The 19,010-nt window shown below is 35.5% G+C and overlaps 2 protein-coding genes across 11 annotated transcripts in view; one reads left to right on the top strand and one right to left on the bottom strand.

The window, feature by feature from the left end:
* Positions 1 to 19,010, top strand: part of Stxbp5l (syntaxin binding protein 5L) — a 240,657-nt gene that overhangs the window by 159,120 nt on the left and 62,527 nt on the right. For 5 of the 10 annotated variants that reach the window (XM_006975721.4, XM_042259279.2, XM_015994614.3 and 2 more), the window contains exons 17-20: positions 183 to 355; positions 2,570 to 2,695; positions 15,394 to 15,545; positions 17,516 to 17,587. In XM_006975721.4, coding sequence (XP_006975783.1) covers positions 183 to 355; positions 2,570 to 2,695; positions 15,394 to 15,545; positions 17,516 to 17,587 — 523 coding nt within the window. The remainder of the gene's footprint in view (positions 1 to 182; positions 356 to 2,569; positions 2,696 to 15,393; positions 15,546 to 17,515; positions 17,588 to 19,010) is intronic. The other 5 variants (XR_013043728.1, XM_006975722.4, XM_042259281.2 and 2 more) reach the window with 1 other exon arrangement.
* Positions 510 to 1,261, bottom strand: LOC143268116 (histone H3.3A-like). Its single transcript, XM_076548838.1, has one exon. The coding sequence runs from the start codon at positions 1,150 to 1,152 to the stop codon at positions 742 to 744; it is 411 nt and encodes a 136-aa protein (XP_076404953.1). The 5' UTR covers positions 1,153 to 1,261; the 3' UTR covers positions 510 to 741.

Below are 19,010 nucleotides of genomic sequence, written 5' to 3'. Positions count from 1 at the left end.
TCATTGTCAGTGAATAGTCCATCTAATTCACTACTTAATTCAGCTTGATATAATTCTGAAATTGAGTATAAGCTACTGAATTTGCTGATCTAAAAATTAAAAATTTCTAAAAACCTCAGATATATTAATGTAGTTACCATTATTATTATAACTTAGACTAAATTAAAGCCTGACTTTTTTAGTCATTAGAGGTACGACTTCAGTGTGATGTTGAAGACATTATCACCCCCGAGCCAGAAACAAGTCCTCCATTTCCAGATCTCTCCTCTCAACTCCCCTCTTCAAGGAGTCTCTCCGGAAGCACTAATACTGTGTCTAGTGAAGGAGTGACGAAGGATAGCATCCCGTGCCTCAGGTAAGAACTACTTCCAAGTGCCAAATCATGTACCTATGTTAATTATGGAATTCTTTTTTTTTTTTTTTTTTTTTTTTTTTTTTTTTTTTAAATTTTAACAGGTTTATTTATAATTGTTATAAAGTTGAACTGTTGAAATGTGTTCACTGAAACATTTTGCTTGCATTAATGCTTTACATCTTGCATTTATATTAAAAATTCACACACAAATGAAAATGGAAAAACTGCCAATACCTGATTTCTGTCCCCTATTTTTCCACTCGCAATCATATACTTAGGTACCTTTTGACCCCATGGAAAAAATATCTAACATTCAGAACTACTGATAACAGGAAGAAGAGGAAAAAAATTTTTGAGAATGAAATGTTTCCCCTCATAGTGGACTCTTAAGCACGTTCTCCGCGTATGCGGCGTGCTAGCTGGATATCTTTTGGCATAATTGTTACACGTTTGGCATGGATAGCACACAGGTTGGTATCTTCAAAAAGGCCAACCAGATAGGCCTCACTTGCCTCCTGCAAAGCACCAATAGCTGCACTCTGGAAGCGCAGATCTGTTTTGAAGACCTGAGCAATTTCTCGCACCAGACGCTGGAAGGGGAGCTTGCGAATCAGAAGTTCAGTGGACTTCTGATAACGTCTGATTTCACGGAGTGCCACAGTACCAGGCCTGTAACGATGAGGTTTCTTCACCCCTCCAGTAGAGGGCGCACTCTTGCGAGCGGCTTTAGTAGCCAGTTGTTTCCTGGGTGCTTTACCACCGGTGGATTTGCGGGCAGTCTGCTTTGTACGAGCCATGGTATGGGCACCTCCTTACTTACCCCCCCTTCTCCTTCGGCTGGAGCTCTGCAAGCGAGAGGCGGCGCTGGCGTGAGGGAGCGGCGGCGGCGCGGCGACGGCTGCGAACACAATTAATTATGGAATTCTTGCACACTGTAACAGATAAAGTTTTATTCTCCCTCATTGTTAAATGAATTACAAGAGCATCATTTTTCTTTGAATAGCTCCAAAAAAAAAGCACACAGTGTTTTTATACTTAATTTGCCTGTTTATATTTTTTCCTAGAAAGATTTTAAAGAAAACATGACTTTGATAAAATGGGAAATTTAACAAGTCAATTTAATTTAAATTTAATCCTGACCTGTTTTTCTAATTAGTAATTGTTGTTAAATGTTTTACTCAGTATATCTAAATTTAAAAACATAATAAAAAAGTTTAGCTTGTAAAGCTCATAGCAAAATTTATCTTGCTTTTATGCTTTTCATGACAGGCTTTATAGATTATTACTTTTATGTTGTCTAATAAATGTTTCTACTGTTAGCTGCTTGGAGAATTCAGCCTAAGGAAGGGTTTTCTCTAAGCCACATATGAAAAAATATATATTTCTATTACTTAAGAACTCTAGAAAGCTTGTTTCTTACTTCCTTTTGCAAATATGTATGGAAAATTTAGAGATAAAATTTCAACAACAAAAGCTATTCAATTAGGAGTAATCCATAACTTTCTTCAAAAAGAAACTTTTTTTCAAAAAGAAAATATAATTGGAGAAAAAAAATCTATAAGCAAACAAAAATCATTAAATTTTAGCTAGAGAAAAGCTTTTAATAAGTTTATAAATATGTATTTTTTATGTTTACTTCTTTGTGTGCATGTATACACACATACCATTCTGTACATGTGAATGTCAGAGGACAACCTGTAGGAATCTATTCTCTCCTTCCACCTTGTAGGTCCTGGGGACGAAGTTCTGGCTTGATGGCAAGCACCTTTACCTGCTGAGCAACCTTGCCAGTCCATTTCTCTTTTTAATTTTCCTTCATACCACTTTACTGCATTTAACTGAATTGAAAGAAAATGAAAACCAATGTGACAGAACACTTAAAATAGCACAGTAGAGCTATTTGTTTGTTTTCTAAGAAGAGCTATCACGAGAGCACAGATCTTCTAGTTACCTAGACATTTATAAGATGTAGAAGAATTGAAGATAGGGGTGGTGGAGAAAAAACAGTGAAATAAAGGTCTGGTTGTGAAGAAGAAGTAGGCATTAACAATTATTGACACATAATAGGGTTGACTTGAGAAACACTGAAGTAAATCTCATCTACATTCTTGCCCCAATGTTAAATATTTTGAAGCATAATTCTATGTAAATTCTTAAGATGCATAAGCATGCTAAAGCTGTGTGTAATAGAATTACATTTTCTCGTCCTTCTAGTGTTAAAACACGGCCAGTGCGAATGCCGCCAGGCTATCAAGCAGATCTTGTTATTCAGTTGGTGTGGGTAGATGGTGAGCCTCCTCAGCAGATTACCAGCCTTTCTATAAGCTCAGCGTATGGAATGTAAGTAATTAAACTTTCTTTCTGTTGAGTATTACAGAATTTTAAACAGTTTATAAATGTTTTTTTTATTTTATTTTTTATTTTATTTATTTATTTTTTATTTTATTTTACAATACTATTCAGTTCTACATAACAGCCATAGATTCCCTTGTTCTCCCCCTTCCTGCCCCCCTCCCCTTCCCCCCAGCCCACCCCCCATTCCCACCACCTCCAGATCAAGGCCACCCCCAAGGACTGAGATCGACCTGATAGACTGTTTCTTTTAAAATATTAAAACTAAAGAATTAGAATAATTCCTTAGTTCAATTTTTATTAGATTGACCGTAGTATGATACATTAATAATTAAACATATTCTATGATTATTTTTCTTTTCCTTGATTTCATATTAGTGGTAATGCTCTGACTTCAGATTTCTCTTTTTGGACTGATTCAGATTTTCGGCCCCCCTTTTCTCCTTTGTTTCACTTTGGGTAGCTTCTTTTGACCTGTCTTTAGAGTTCACTTCTACTTTGTCTAACTGATAGTAGATCTACCTGCAGAGTTTGGTTTCCGTTACACTTGCAAATGGAGAAAGTTTTAGGTTTCTGATGAAAACTGACTCTTTTTATCCTTCTCGGGGATTCCTGGTCTCAGTTATAATGTACTTGAACAGTGGAATCTATAATCCTCATTACTTGATATGGTAAGAACATGTATTGTTTTCTACCCCCGTTACCTTGAAGATGGGTGAGTTCAAGCAGTTTCAAGATACCCTTCTTAAAAGATTGGCCTTTGAAGGCAGGGGAGAGGAGGATCAGAATTAAAGGCTGTGGAGAGATGCCCCTCAATTCAGGAACTGAAGAGAACTAGAGGAAATCCACTCAAGAGCACATGAGAATGGAAGCTTGGGTGCTTGCCTTACAGAGCTTCAGTTGCAAAAACCCCACCTCAAATCATCATCAAAGTGAACTCCACCAAGTATTAAAGAAATAAATATTATACTTATTATATAGATCCTTTCTGAGATTTATGAAAGATGAAATCATGCTTGTCTCATTTTATGAGGTAACATAAATTTGAGGACTTGAAAATGTTATTAAAAGAATGGGAAAATTATGTCTATGACTTATATCAACATGAATTAAAATTCTATTCAAAATATAAATAAATCTATCAAGAAAAATGGTAAAATTATTTATAACCAAAGTTGATTTGCATTGGAAATATAGATTGTTTTATCATTTTAAATGAATCAGGGCAATTTATCAAATTAATAGAATAAAGTAGAAAAAGCATATCAGGGATACAAAAACAAAAAGCATATGAGAAGCTGCCTGTGCTCCAGCAGATAGAGTTATACCACCCACATACTGGAAGTTCTGAGTAGACTCAGGGTTCGAACAACATGACCACTTGAAGTTGGGAAGAAATGGTGGGAAGTGAATGGAGAAGAACTGGACAGAGTATAAGGGATAGACTTGATCAAAACACATTGTATACATGTACAAAATTCTCAAACAATTAAACACACACATACACTAACATTCAATACCCACTGGTGAGGTTAAAAGAAGCTACTAGTTAAACTATGAAGACCATTTCCTTACTCTAATACATTGCAACAAGCACTGTACTTTTTGGTGAAATGATAGACATTTTACCTCTGAGATTAAAAAAATAAAAGACAAGTATCTTAAGTTTATTTGGGCTGCTGTAATAAACCGCCATAGACACAACGGAAGTATATTTATTACTCAGATCTGGAGCCTAGGAAGTCCAAGATGAGGGCATCAGCAGATTCAATGTCTGACACGGGCTCAACTGTTTCAGAAATAGCATCTGAGTGCTTCCTCATGTAAAAGATACAGCGAGCAAGCTTTCTCTCCTTATAAGGGACCTGATCTCATCTGTGAGATGGAAGTCCTCAAGACCGAAAGACTCCACATCTCACTACCATCCATTGCCTTTGGGTTTATGTTAAACATACTTTATAATACACATTATATTTGTTAATTGTTATGTGCTGTTTTAGCTTATTGAGAAACTGGCTCTGAAAAAAGGGTGGATCCCTCATTTCAAATCTAAGCATGTTTTTCCCAAAATGTCCTCCAAGGCCCTTTGTCTAGGGACAGGATGGCCCAATAGCCTTGTGACATGGGAAAAAGCAACCAACAGAGCATATTGAAAACACTGTGTCCTTGAGAACAGCTAGGAAGAAAAACCATTTTCAACAGAGGCTTCTGCTAATTATTACATACTATGAAAATGTCTTCAGTGGGAGTTAGAAGCCAGAAGCTCATCTAGAAAGAGGAAGTACAATCTGGAACTCCAGCTGACTGCCTCAGCTTCCCCAGTTGATGTCTGTCAGATAAAGCCCTAAACTTTATATTCTCTTTGTTCTCTGAAGCAGGCTACTCCAGAATGTTCTCTTCTCAGAGTTATAACCTGAATTGATGATGTTTCCCCATCTGTTTTCTTTCACTTCTGCTTTCTATAAACTTAATAAATTCACTAATTCACAACTGAAGATATTTCTATTGTAAATCCTTTTTTAGACCACATAGAATACATGATTTGGGGGAGCTACAAAAATTCAGACCATAGTTTTCTGCTCCAGATTCCCCAAAATTTATGTATTTATCAGTTGCAAAATAACATTTATTCAACATTAACAGTTCCAAAAGTCTTGTCTATAGGATTTCAGCCTGCAGTTTCATCTAGATGTCATCTGAATAAGATATGCATGAGGCTCAAAGTATGATTGATTGAGAGGTAAACTCCATTTCCTCCAAAGTTTCATTCACCTATCCAAAGTCATGATTCATGTGTCAAGCTTTTCTCTATCCATGACCCTTTGCAATTATATGCTTCTAAAAGAAAATGGCAATCATTTTGTCCCATCATTCCATGAGTCATAAATATGGTAAAGTGGATAGTGGTAGATTCACTAGTAGGAAGATTACAACTCCAGTAGGCATTGCCCTCATAGGTGTTTGCTTGCCCTTCTTTGTCAGTTTTTGGGCTAGGACCCAAAGCCCTTACGGGGGACATCTTTAGAACTGTTGATGAAGAGAGCAAGCCCACTGTATTTGTATTTGTGTGCCATGGGAGCTGACATGAGTTGGGTATCATCAAATTTTGTGACCTGAGTACTCCTGAGGAGCAGCTACTGTGTGTGGCCCATAATGCACCTGAGGCTACTGAAGTCATACATGGAATTGATACAAGCCACTATTAAAGAATATGAGTAGGAGAAGCACACCAGACACCAAGAAACCTTAGTCTTTGCATGTCCCTCTTGATGTGCAGTCCCATGTTCTACACATTCACACTCCAGCACTGTGATGATCATCTAGGCCCATTTATCTCAAAAACGCCTTTAGCTAGTTCCTCCATTGTCTTCTTGGATAGCACACGACTTCTACTTACTTTGTGATTAGAATTTTGAATGCAATTTTCACATTTTACTTAAAGAGAAAAACTATTTCTTTTTAGAACCATCATTAACTTGAATATCTTAAAAATGTATTTCACAATGCTTTAGAATATATCATCCATATCCTTTATTTCCAGATTGTTTTTGTTTTTCCTTTTTAATTAATATACAACAATCACACATGTATATGTAAATAGTAGTATTTCATTAGTTATATAAATTGTGTAGTAGACAAATCAAAGTGGTAAGCATTTCTATCTCATTTAATCCCATTTGTCAACTTTTTCTTTTATTATTCTTTTGAGGCTCCATCTAGAAAAATCATTGCCTGTACTAATGTGTTTCCTTTATATTCCACTAGTTTCAGAGTTTCAGGTCTTCCACTTGGGTTTTTCATTTATTTTGAAGTGGTTTTTAATATGGCTTCAAATATAGTAGTTATTTCAGTATTCTATGTATATATCAAGTTTCCTCAGCACTATTTATTGAAAAGGCCATCTTTTCTTCAATATAGATTGTTGGTGCCTTTGTTGAGTAGAAGTTGGCTATCTATCCTGAACACATGTACATTTATTTCTGGGATTGCTCTTTTGTTGGATGACATGTCTATTTTATGTCAGACTTATTTTGACTACCATGATTCTGTAGAACTTAAGATTCAGTACATTACTTGTTTCCATTATGCTTCCTTTAGCTATTTGGAGTCTTTATGCTTCCATATAAACTTTAGGATTTTTTTTTCTGGTTTTGTGAAAAGTGTCATTGTTTTTTGTTAGGGATTATTGTAGCTGGAGAATTTCTCTCCAGCTCCCACCACCAAGTCCTGCCAGTCCCAGAACCCACTTATAAAATAAACACACAGACTCTTACATTATTTAAACTGCTTGGCCATTAGCTCAGGCCTATCATTGTCTAGCTCTCACTCTTATATTCAGCCCATTTCTATTAATTTTTACTTTGCCACGTGGCTCATGGCTTACCGGTACTTTACATCTTCCTTGTCCTGGCGACTGCTCCAGGCAGTCTTCCCTCTCCTTCCTCCTTTCTCCATTCTCCTCTCTGTTAGTCCCGCCTATACTTCCTGTCTGGCTATTGGTCAATCAGGGTTTATTTACATATAGCAATATCCATAGCAGATTATATTGAATCTTTTAAAAAACAGATATGTATGAGTGTTTTGCCTGTACATATGTGCCTGGTACTTGTGGAGGCCAGACAAGAGTATGAGATACCCTGAAACTGGTGTTGCAGAAGGTACTAGGAATTGAACCTGTACTGTACAGTTCAAGAGGAACTGTCCTCTTGAAGAGCAGCCAGTGCTCTTGGCTGCTGAACCATCTCTTCAGCTCCTACATTGAAATATTACTGCAACTAACACAAATATTTTAATAATGTTAGTTCTTCCATTCTAAGAACCTACCAGGTTCTCTACTTTTGTGCATTTTTCTCAGTCTCTCCCTGTCTCTGGCTCTCTCTGTGTGTGAATGTATGTACATGTCCAAATGTGTGAAGGCACACATGTACATGGATACTAAGAATTAACATGTCTTCTTCAGTCACTCTTTATTTATTTGCTGAGGCAGTCTTTCACAGAACCCAGAGCTAGCCCGTTTAGCAAATCTAGTTATCCCACTACCCTGGGATTCCGTTGTCGCTATCTCCAGAGCTCTCATATACACTCATTTGTCTTTCAAGTGGGTGCTGGGGTCTGAGCTGCACTTCTCATGCCTGCAGGGTGTTCTCTCTGGTCCAGAGAATGATCCATGAGAGCTGTGCTTTGTTCTGAATGAGTGAGTTTATTAAATATGTAGCAAGCACAAATAAAGGAAAAAACAGCAAGTACAGCTAGATAGAAGTAACAGATGGATAGCAAAACATCAAATCAGTTCACAACATCCAGCAAAGGCCACAAGAAGAGCCTGATTTGAGAGAGCAAACAAAAGTAGTATCAAATCAAGGACTTAAAAACCATGGCAGAAATCAGAGGGAAAGCTGAAGCAGTCAATTCTGGGAGTTCAGATTGAGTCTTCTTTCCCTGGACCATCCTCTGGCTTTCTGTTCCTGCTGCAAGCATTGCTATACTGTGAGATAAACAATAGTAACCTCTGTTGGAAATGGTTCCTCTCTAATTGTTCTCAAGAGTACAGTGGGTTTTGTTCTTGGACTATTTGCTTCTCTTTCCCCTTTACAGAGCCAGCAAGGAAGCCTTATCCAGGATAGGGCTTTACAGAAGGCTTGACATAAGCACATTTGAGTCTGAGACAAGGGAGGACCTCTGTACTCCTAGAGTCTGAGCTCAGCAAACTTAAACAACACATCACCAATTTACCAATATAATTGACATTATACAGGGAAAGCACTATATCCACTGAGACATATCCCCAAACCCCTTTTTACAAATTTTTTGTAGTGAAAGTTCTGTGGTTTTCATTGTAGAAACCATTAACTTCCTTTATTGTTTCCTCTTAATTTTTAAAATAGCTATTATGAACTGGATTGCTTTCATGATTATTTTCTCAGAATTTATTATTTGTGTACAAAATAAATAATGATTTATTTCTTTTAACTTTGTATCCTTGAAATTCATTGAATTTAGCATGGGGTAATTCTGTTTCCATTGGGGTGGATATTGCCCCCTTGGTCTTTTCTAGAAACAATTACATTACTCTTAAAGATGTGCCTCACCAACCTCTAGGTGATTGTAGTTACTAATCATCTGGTGTTTTTGTTTGTTTGTTTGTTTGTTTTTAAGAATTTGCCAAGGGCAGTTGTTAAATCACATATTGTGAAGGTTAAGAGATTGTTTCACTTTTCAAGATAGTAAATTAGTCTGCCATGATGATAGGGATTTTTGAAGAAAGATAGAACAGAAAGAGAAGAATAACAGTTCTCTGTTTCAGAAATCAGGGCTTTTATTGACAACCTAAATAGCAACATCTTTTTAACTCTATCCTTTAGTTATCTTTCCACTATTATAAGAAATCATCTAAGATAATCAACTTATGGAAGAAAACTCACACTTTTGGAAGTTTCAGTCAATGATTAGCTGGCTCTGTTTCTTTTGGTCCTGTGTCAAGGTGCCACATATTTGTGAAGAGCATGTGGTCGAGCAAAGATTCTTACCTCCCGGTGGCCAGGAAGTGAAAAAGCGGAAGAACAAGGGCTTGACCCTACTCTTTCCTTCAAGAACATAGAAACAACCTACAGTTCTCATTAGGCCCTACCTCTTAAGGTTTCCTCTAGCACTCAGTAGTGCAAGATTAGGATCCAAGTCTTTACTGTGTGAACCTTTCAGGGACTTTTTTGTTGTTTTGTTTTTGTTTGTTTTCAGGGACTTTTCTGATCCAAGATAGAGTAATCTACCCCTGGACCAGAAAGACTCATATCTAGCTTATGATGAAAAATGTATTCAGTCCATCTCCAAGAAAGCCCCCAAAGTTTAACTATTTCATCATTTCTCAAAATACCCAATCCAAAGTCTTCTCTGAAAAACTCAGTTGTAAACATGCATAAGTGATTAAAAAAAAAAAAAGACAAGTCACATACTTCCAAGAAACAATGGGACAGGATAAACATTTCCAGTTTAAAGGGTGGAATAAGAATATAGATAGGAAAGAAAGGATTGGGTCAAAGCAAGACTTTACCCAATAAAGAAAACATTAACTTCTATAGCTCTGTATTCAACACCAAGGATTCTCAGAAAAACTTTGGATGCACCACCTCTTTGATTTAGCAGTCTCAGATAGCCAAGTATGATGGCTTTCCTTGTCACTGAGAGCTTTTTATAGAAGACTTCCTTGGTATCCTTGTTTTTTGTTGGGTCTCAATAGACACTTCAGCTTCAACTTCATGGATTCTTGCATCACCCTATTAGGAGACCATTACAGGGACTCTAAATAGGCCTTAAATTTGGCTTTCTGGGCTTTCCTCTGACATCTTGATAGAAGCCTCCAGGACTTTGTAACTCATACTCTGCATGTCTTCACTACTAGCACTGTTGGTCAACAAGATCTGCCATCATTGAGCTTTATTTGGACCTACTTCAGCTATGCCTGCAACAGTCTCTGGATGTCTTGCCTGTAGCAGGAATCTTGAAAGTTCTTATTAATAAAATCAAACCTGAGGCCAGTTATTGGGGTGAACACTGGAAGATCAGAGAGCCAGAACAAGCCACAGCTACCTCATCTCGCCGGGTCCTCAGCTGGTCTTGTTTCCTCAGACTGGAGGCCTCTGAGTCCTCACATCCGAATGGTTCTCAGCTGAACTGCTGCTAGAAGCCTGAAAGCTTAACCAGCCAAATGCTTAACCAGGCCAAATGCTTCTAATTTCTGGTCCTCACGCCTTATATACGTTTCTGCTTTCTACCACCACTCCCTGGGATTAAAGGCTTGCTTTCTGGGATTAAAGGTGTGATGAGTCACCATGCCTGTCTGTATCCTTGAACACATGGATTTCTGCCTCTGGGATGCTAGGATTAAAGGCGTGTGTTACCACTGCCTATCTTTTATGTTTAATATTGTGGCTGCTCTGTCTCTGACCCCAGATAAGTTTATTAGAATGCACAATATTTGGGGGAATACAATACCACACTTGCCAGCTAAGTTTTTCCAGTGACCTTAGGTTAAATGGTTACCTTTCTGTTCTGAAAAGATTCTGTCATGTAAGAATCTTTGAAATTAATTTGTACTTCTAATTTATACTTCTACACCTTGGAACCTATGCCAGATATGGTCTTAACCAATGCCTGAGATGCTCTAACATATCTTTCTTATTATCTTGGTATCAAACACTTGGCTTTTAAAAAATATTTATTTTTATTTTATGTGTAACAGTATTTTGCCTACATGTATATCTGTGTACCACATGTACACAGTCCAGCAGAAGTCAGAAGAGGGTGTTGAGTCTTCTAGAAACTGGGAGTACCTGACAGTTTTTAGCCACCCTGTTGGTGCTGAGAACTGAACTTAGTACTCTGGAAGAGCAACAAGTGCTGTTAACCATTAAGTGATCTTTTCAGCCCCAATTTGGTTTCTTTTATAGACACCAATCTCTTGAGCAAGTAAATCTAAACAAGCTGCATTTCTATCAAAATTGTAAGTCTTCTGAATCTGTCTGATTTTCTGTGCTTTGTTCCAAATTTTTACTTTAAAATTGGCTAAAAGCATTGTCACTTCCTTCTTGTTTTTCTGCCTTTAAATATTCTCTAATATAAACTTTTACTTTTAAATCCATCACTATTAGCATCAGTTTTCCACAAAGTCTCATATGAATCATAAATGGACATGGAGATAATGCATCCTAAGTATTTGCCACATCATGACAGGAACAACCTCTCATCTATGTCTCAATAGAGTCCTCACCCCATCTGAAACCTCATCAGTATCTTTTTGTTGTACTTTGGTTTTTGGTTTGTATTGGTATTCTAGACTCTTTCTAATTTTCTTTACTCTTGATAACTTCACTCATGTGTATAATAAAATATGATTCATATTCACTCCTTCATTTTCCTCCTTGAATACTGTATTCTTCCCAACATGTTCCCCCTCCCAAATTCATGCCTTTTATTATGTTTTGTTATCATCATCATTATTATTTTGATAAGCCACTAAATTCAATTAGTGCTATTTATATGTGCAGAATATGGGGCCATTCACTACCATTCTAGACATTTAGCTCTCTGGAGTATGAATTATCCATTTAGCTTCGTTTATAGCACTCTAGGCTTTTCCTCATACTTTTCTGGATTTTTGTATAAGCAGTTCTAGAGGTTTTTCCTTCTCGTGTTGGATGTTGTAAAGTCAAATATCACTGATCTGTACCAACACTGTGTTTGTCAGCCTTTCACTATTGGAATGCCCGAAAAATCTGCTCTAAAACGTGGAAAGTGCAACGATGTCATGCTTACAGAGATTTCGTTCCACAGTCATTTGGTCATTTGCAGTCCATAACCATGCCTCATTCCCTGATACTTCAAAATCACTGCTGATTTGTTAACTACCACTAAGTTTTGCATTTCAATAATTTTTCATAATTAGAATAATTGGCATTTGTTTTCTTTGTCTTAGAATAATGCCCCTGAAATTCATCTATGTTACATGTGTGTGCTACCTAACATAATATTTGTTTATATTTATACTGTGATGCTCTTTGCTGCTGAAGAGTACTCTAGTATATGGATTTATAAGAAATTTAATCTACTCATCACTTAATGGGAATTTGGGTTGCTTATAGTTTGGGTATATTATAATAAACTGTCTTTGAACTTTATGTTCAAGTTTTTATATAATGTTTGTTTTAATTTCTAAGGTAACTAGGAGTAGAAATAATGAGTTATGTAATCTTTATAAGACATTGTTTCCTGAAGCATCTGTAGAATTTATTTTTGTCAGCAATGTGTGAGTGTTCACTTTTTCTGAATTATTGTCAACACTTGATATTGTCAGTCTTACTTTGTTCATTGTCTTTGTAGGCTTATTGATTTCTAAATATGAATTTAGGTTGTCTAACCTCAGAGCCTACAATTTTCAGTGTCTCTTCAAGTGTTTATGTGACATCCACCTGACAAAACATCTATGTGAATTTCTTTTCCTTTTTAAGAGTTTGATTGTCACATTATCAGGTGTTTTCTGTGTATTCTGTATCTATATTAATATTATATATAATATTTTAAAATTAATTATATATAATTAATTATATATATTATACCTAATTATATATATTATACCTAGGTATAATATATATAATTAATTATATATAGTACTTTGAAAATGTTTCCCAGTGTGTGTGGTTCTTCCTTTTATTTTATAAAAGTTATCTTAGATATTTTTTCTAGATCCATCCATTTGCCTGCAAACCTCATGATGTTATTGTTTTTCTCTGCTGAGTAGTATTCCATTGTGTATATGTGCCACAATTTATTTAACCATTCTTCAGTTGAAGGGCATCTACGTTGTTTCCAGGTTTTGGCTATTACAAACAATGCTGATATGAACATAGCTGAGCAAGTGCTCTTGTGGTATGATTGAGCATTTCTTGGGTATATGCCCAAGAGTGGTATAGCTGGATCTTAGGGGAGATTTATTCCCAATTTTCTAAGAAAGGGCCATATTGATTTCCAAAGTGATATTTTTTATTTTATATTGCTAGATTCTTTTCAGTGATGTTCAGTTGTTTTCTGGAAAATAGTTATTTGTAATTCTTCTTCTAAATCTTTTCTAGAGTAGGTGAAGAATTAATTCTATGGTTAATTTATTCCAGTATTGATGTTAACACCTTAAAGTCTACTGTTCTGTGTGTGGTATAGTTCATAGTAATATGAACTATTTTAGCATTGTGAAGTTTGGAAGCCATTCTGCCTTCTTTTTTGTTGGCTCTCCCCCTGCATCAAGCTTTTGGTAGTTTTTTCACATGAATATCCCGGTTAGTATGTAGCTAGCCTTCATAGGAATAATCTTCAAATCCCTAGTAGAGTTTCCATGTGCATCTCTCTCTCTCATATTCCCTTTATGTTCTAGCTGCTTTGCATCCTTACCTCCTGATAACTGTCTCTTCGATTCAGTGAGATCACTGATATTTTTGAGTTTCTTTCCTTTACCTCGGGAAATGTTCACTAAGCTACAACATTTATGAGGCTGTCATTGCTCTCACTGCTTCCTGCTGACTACTGCCTAACATGTAAACGCTGTTGTTTAATGTATTTAGTCCAGTTTTCTGATTGTTTAAAGTAGATTAAGACCAATTTCTTCACAGACTGTTTAACAAACACTTCCTGGTTTCCCCATTGTTACAGTATAAGTTTGCAGTTCTTCATATTTTGAATCCAACACAAAAATCATTATCATTATTATACATTCTAGTGCCTATTTTTCTTCTGAGCATTATGTTGAAAGCTTCATTATTGCTTCTAATAGAAATAATTAGCAACATTTCAATATAGTAAAGCCTAAAGATTTAAATACATATTTAAATATATTTTTAATTCCTTTGCATGGAAAAACTTCAGAGTATTTTAAAGCAATTTTCTGACTTGATTCTTATAAAAAAAACTTATAAACTAGATTCATTAATTTCTCTCAAAGTTACATCACCTATAAATCAAACAGATAAAATCAACCCAGGATATTCTGAGTCTTATATATTTTTTTTAAGATTTCAATTTCTGGAACACACAGAACTTCAGCTGAATTAGGAAAACATTTTAAGTGCATAAAAGTTTTGTTCTGTTTTATTTTATTCTTATATTTGTGAGAATGACAGTGTAACAGAAGGAAAAAAATAAGATTGAAACTATGCACATTGTTTATAAACAAGATTCAATCTAAGTAATAAAGTAATATGGAGCTTTTAAACAACACACAAACCATAATATGGAGTTTATATCTAGTTTAGGAAGTAGAAATGACAGAATGTAAGTGTTTAGCTAGAGAACATGTTGTAAATGGGCAGATATGGGAGTTAATATATACTTACTTAATGGTTCAGGTGACCAAAAAGCCTGCCTAGGAAAGCTGCTTTACTGAATCAACTAGTTAACTAGTCAAATTGTATTTGTCTTTTAATTTATAAGAGACAGTAATGAACAAAGATTAGAGGAATCGTTTTTCATAAATCAAGCTGTATTTCTTTCTATCTACTATGATATCAAACTCTAGATATATGTAGTAGTGCACACCTTGTCTCCTGGGAGAGAAAGGTAGGGAGAAGACAGACAGTTCAGGGAGGGTCTGGCTACCTAGGGATTCCCTGACCTAAAAGATGGAGGAAGAGGAAGAAGGAAGGAGAAGAACAAGGGAAAAATAAAGAGGAGGAGGAGGAAGAATGAAGGAAGAAGAAGCCAGAGTAAGGATAGGGGGAGAAAGGTTAAAAGGAAAAGAAAATGATTAATAATCACAATCTTATTTGCGAAAGCCATCTGATTGTTTACCTACACATTTGTGTCTATTTAGTGTGCCTATTTCTTGACCCTTTGTACAGGAAAAAGGATTTGTCATTTTTATTCTGTAAAACTATAAAATCAAGTTAAAGACCACGTTATTAATCACAGCTTAAATGATAAAACTTGAAGTATGATTGCCGGCCATCTCTACTTTTTATAGTAATCAGTCATGGTTATTATACTCAATCTATCATATGTACAGTGGATTTGTTTCCTGACTTTGAAACACTAATCACTGTCTAATGTCCCCAATCTTAGATTACTTCCCAGCAATCTTATATTTAACTAACAGGTAAAAATAATCATGCTTATGATACATTTTGGTTCTGTGTTTTTCCTGCCCTCAGAGTTGCATTTGGAAACTGCACTGGGTTGGTTGTGGTGGATTTCATACAGAAGACAGTACTATTAAGTATGGGAACCATTGACCTCTACAGATCAAGTGACCTGTACCAGCGACAGCCCCGGTCTCCTCGAAAAAACAAACAGTTCATTGCAGGTAGGAGACAGACTGGGTGGGTTTGGAGCTCCATTTGTTCACTTGCTTTCTTGCAGATTGTCTTTCCTGCATGATGCCATTCAAATGCATGGTAATACTGACTCAACATGCACAAAAAGGAACTGGGAAGAAACAGCAATAACCTTTGAACAGAGTGAGCAGTGCTTAAAGTTTAGTTTGCTGTTGAAGTTAGGAAGCATCTTAAGTTTCTTAGGTTGAATTCTTAAGAAATTCTAACAGAAAAAAAAACTACTGATATGAAAACTGGGACTCTGGCAGAAAAACTGCTTTAAAAATTTGGACTAAACAGTTTAACTTTCCTCTAATGTTGTTAACCCCTTTCAAATACAGTCTAAGGTCTTTTTTTTTTTCTTTTTTGGTTTTTTGAAACAGGGTTTCTTGGCTGTCCTGGAACTCACTCTGTAGACCTGGCTGGCCTCAGACTCAGAGATCCTCCTGCCTCTGCCTCCCAAGTGTTGGGATTAAAGGCTTACGGACCCATGGCCCGGCTCATTTTTTATTTTTTAAGTTACTATATTGTGGCCATCATTTTTTTTTACTGATGATGACTAAATTGGACATATGTATATAAACATAATAAATACCACTCTCTGATATTTTAAGTGCTATGAAATATGGCATTTTTTCTTAGCAGGACAAGCAAATTAACTTAACTACAAGAGAGAAGAAGTTTGAGGTTTAATTAGGATGTGATTCCAAACTTTGATGCCTGAATTATCCAAAATTTTTCAGGAATTTCAAATAAGCAGCTTTAACCTCCATAAATTTTGTGTTATTTTGTGTTTTTATTATCTAGTTGGTTAAAATTGTTTCTATAGTGTTATACATTTAGATGGTGCTTTTATATCTCCTTATTTTACCAGGAATTAACTGAATATTGAGACCTTTACTAAAGATACCCATAAAAAGAATATTTTATAATATGTGACAGTTGTTAATTTCCAAATTGTGGATGGGCCAGTTTTAACATTAAATGAATTTTCCATTTGGACTAATGGTGCTTGATTGACAATCTTCTTTGTTAACTTTTCTTTTGTGAACTCCAATGCTTGCTAATTTAGACCATTTTCAGAAGCACAGCATTTGCCCTTCAGAACCTGCCAGGCTTTTGTTTGGGATCTCAGCTTTCAATATTATCTTAGTATCCTAGAAATTTTAGTTCTGCAGATTCTGCTTCTGTCACTACTAGCTTTTGAAAGAAAACCAGAACCATTCCTTCACGTTTGGAGAAGAGGCAAGTGATTTTGAAAGTTCAGAGTCTAAGATAGGAAGCTATTAGGGGCAGGTAGTGAGGAGATGCTGCAAGGCTCAAAATGCCCCTTGGTCAGAAAAGCTGTAAATCCTCTGCCAGCTCATCAATTAATTGTCTAATATCCACTTAGGGATGGAAGAGTGAGTGTTTTGACTAGGAAAATATATGTAATTCAAACCTGTTGAGTTTCAACAATAATGACTACAGATTAAAATTTTGATAGCTTAAATATGGGAAAAAAACTGATGAAGTTGTAAACTGAGTATTTTATTTTATAAGGTAACTATAATAAGTGCATACTTTATATTACAAAACAAAATAAAAACTAAATAGCTAAGCTGTCTTTTTAAATGATAAAAGATTAAATATAACAACCTTAATATTAACCAAATATTTTTATGTAGTATTACAAATGAAATCATTCCACCATGGTAAAACACGTAAGAAGAATTTGCCACCAACTTTATAAGATACTTGATTAAATAAATGGCTACAACATTCTCATCATTCATCTATCCCCTTTCTAACTGATTTATTTTTAAAATATCTCCTCTCTAATTTGATTGCCTAATCTTGCTACAATTTCTTCATCTTGGCTGTTCTAGATTCTGGTATGATATCACTTCCTTTCACTTTAGACTATTTTCTCTCTTTCCTCTGCCTGCTGCTGATGCTGATGCTCTGGCATGTTCCAAAGACAACTTTTGCATGCGTGGGCTGTCTAACTTTTATCCTGATTTAACGAAACGGATCCGTACTTCCTATCAGAGTAAGTTCTATAAAGGTTAGGCAAATAGCTCTTTTTTTTTAAGTCATAATGCTTGAGTTAAATCATTCATGAGTGCTTAGCAATGTGTTTTTCATAAAACACATTCAACATGCATGCAAATTTTTGTTTTGTTATGGAAATGCAATCTGATGTTTTAATTTTGAATTTTCATAATTTTGATTTCAATATTCCAAATGTACCCACTCACTCAGCCTTTGTTTCAGTGTACATTTCAAACATGTCCATGAGTCTGGTAGTCATTGTGTATCCTTTTTAAGGAGGAAGAGTCATTGTATTTTTAGAAATTATGAACCTGACATACTGTATAATAACAATTCAGTGCTTTCTTATTTTGTCAGTGTTGTGATTTTGACCATTTTGAAACTTTATTTTAACTAGTATGAAAATAATCTTTTCTAGTTATTGGGGATAACTAAATATTCCTAATTTATGATGCCTTTTATTAAAATAGAATATTCTCAAACATAGTTCAGTGGTGATTTTAGGTACCAAACCCTGTGACATAGAGGAATTAAAGTCATTACTAAAAGGTGAATAATATTAACAATTCCTATGGTAGCAAATGAAGATGTAAAAATGGGTGAAATAAGTAATTCTAAACATTGGTATAGAAAATGTGAGGGTGTATGTCACTAAACATATAACAATACGAGTGATATTGTGAATAAATAGTTACTGATATGAAAAGTGTTTATATTATGCTAATATATATTTGTGAAAGTCAGGTTGCTTACCAAAATCTACAATATGTCATTATAGTTGTATAAAAATATACACACATGCATGTAAGCACACACACATTTGAACATGTATATTCTTATAACCTGAGTTTCTTCAAACACTCTCCTACTAATTGAAGCACACCCCATTATAAAAGTTAAAACTTGACAAATGTAATGTTCCTGGCAGGACACTGTTTCCTGTGAAGCCCTTCCAATCTTCTGGAAGTGCCCAGTGTGACTGGCTTTTGTTTGTGTTCTCTACCTTTCTACTCCACAAGGCACCCTTTTGGGGAGACTGCCCACTGTACCTGCTCCAGGGGACTTGTATCACTTTTGACATCTGTCTTGGCTTCTACTACTCATAAAGCAGAAAGAGATACTAGACTATTTCTTGACATTTTGAAATTATGTGAAATTTAATTTCCATAATGAGCTTTTATTGCAATGTATCTATACCCCTTCATTCACATGTTTTCAAAGGCTGATTTTATATTTCAGTGGCAGGATTGTGTAATCAAAAAAAAATCAGCCCATAAAGCTGTCTCTCTGTACATTTTTAAAAAGTTTACTTACCCATATTCTATACCATTTATCATACCCATCCTGTGCAACCACATAGAGTTTGCAACTTTCCTTCAATAGTTCCCGATATATCTGAATACCATTTTAGCCTCCCAAAA

Source organism: Peromyscus maniculatus, chromosome 12 (assembly GCF_049852395.1).
Source record: "Peromyscus maniculatus bairdii isolate BWxNUB_F1_BW_parent chromosome 12, HU_Pman_BW_mat_3.1, whole genome shotgun sequence".
Classification (NCBI taxonomy): Eukaryota; Metazoa; Chordata; class Mammalia; order Rodentia; family Cricetidae; genus Peromyscus; species Peromyscus maniculatus.
The sequence above is the reverse complement of the archived record's forward strand: the minus strand, read 5'-3'. Positions and strand labels throughout refer to the sequence as shown.

Bases quoted from the DNA above. Each gene is read 5' to 3' on its own strand.
- LOC143268116 (XM_076548838.1), bottom strand. From the start codon at position 1,152: ATGGCTCGTACAAAGCAGACTGCCCGCAAATCCACCGGTGGTAAAGCA.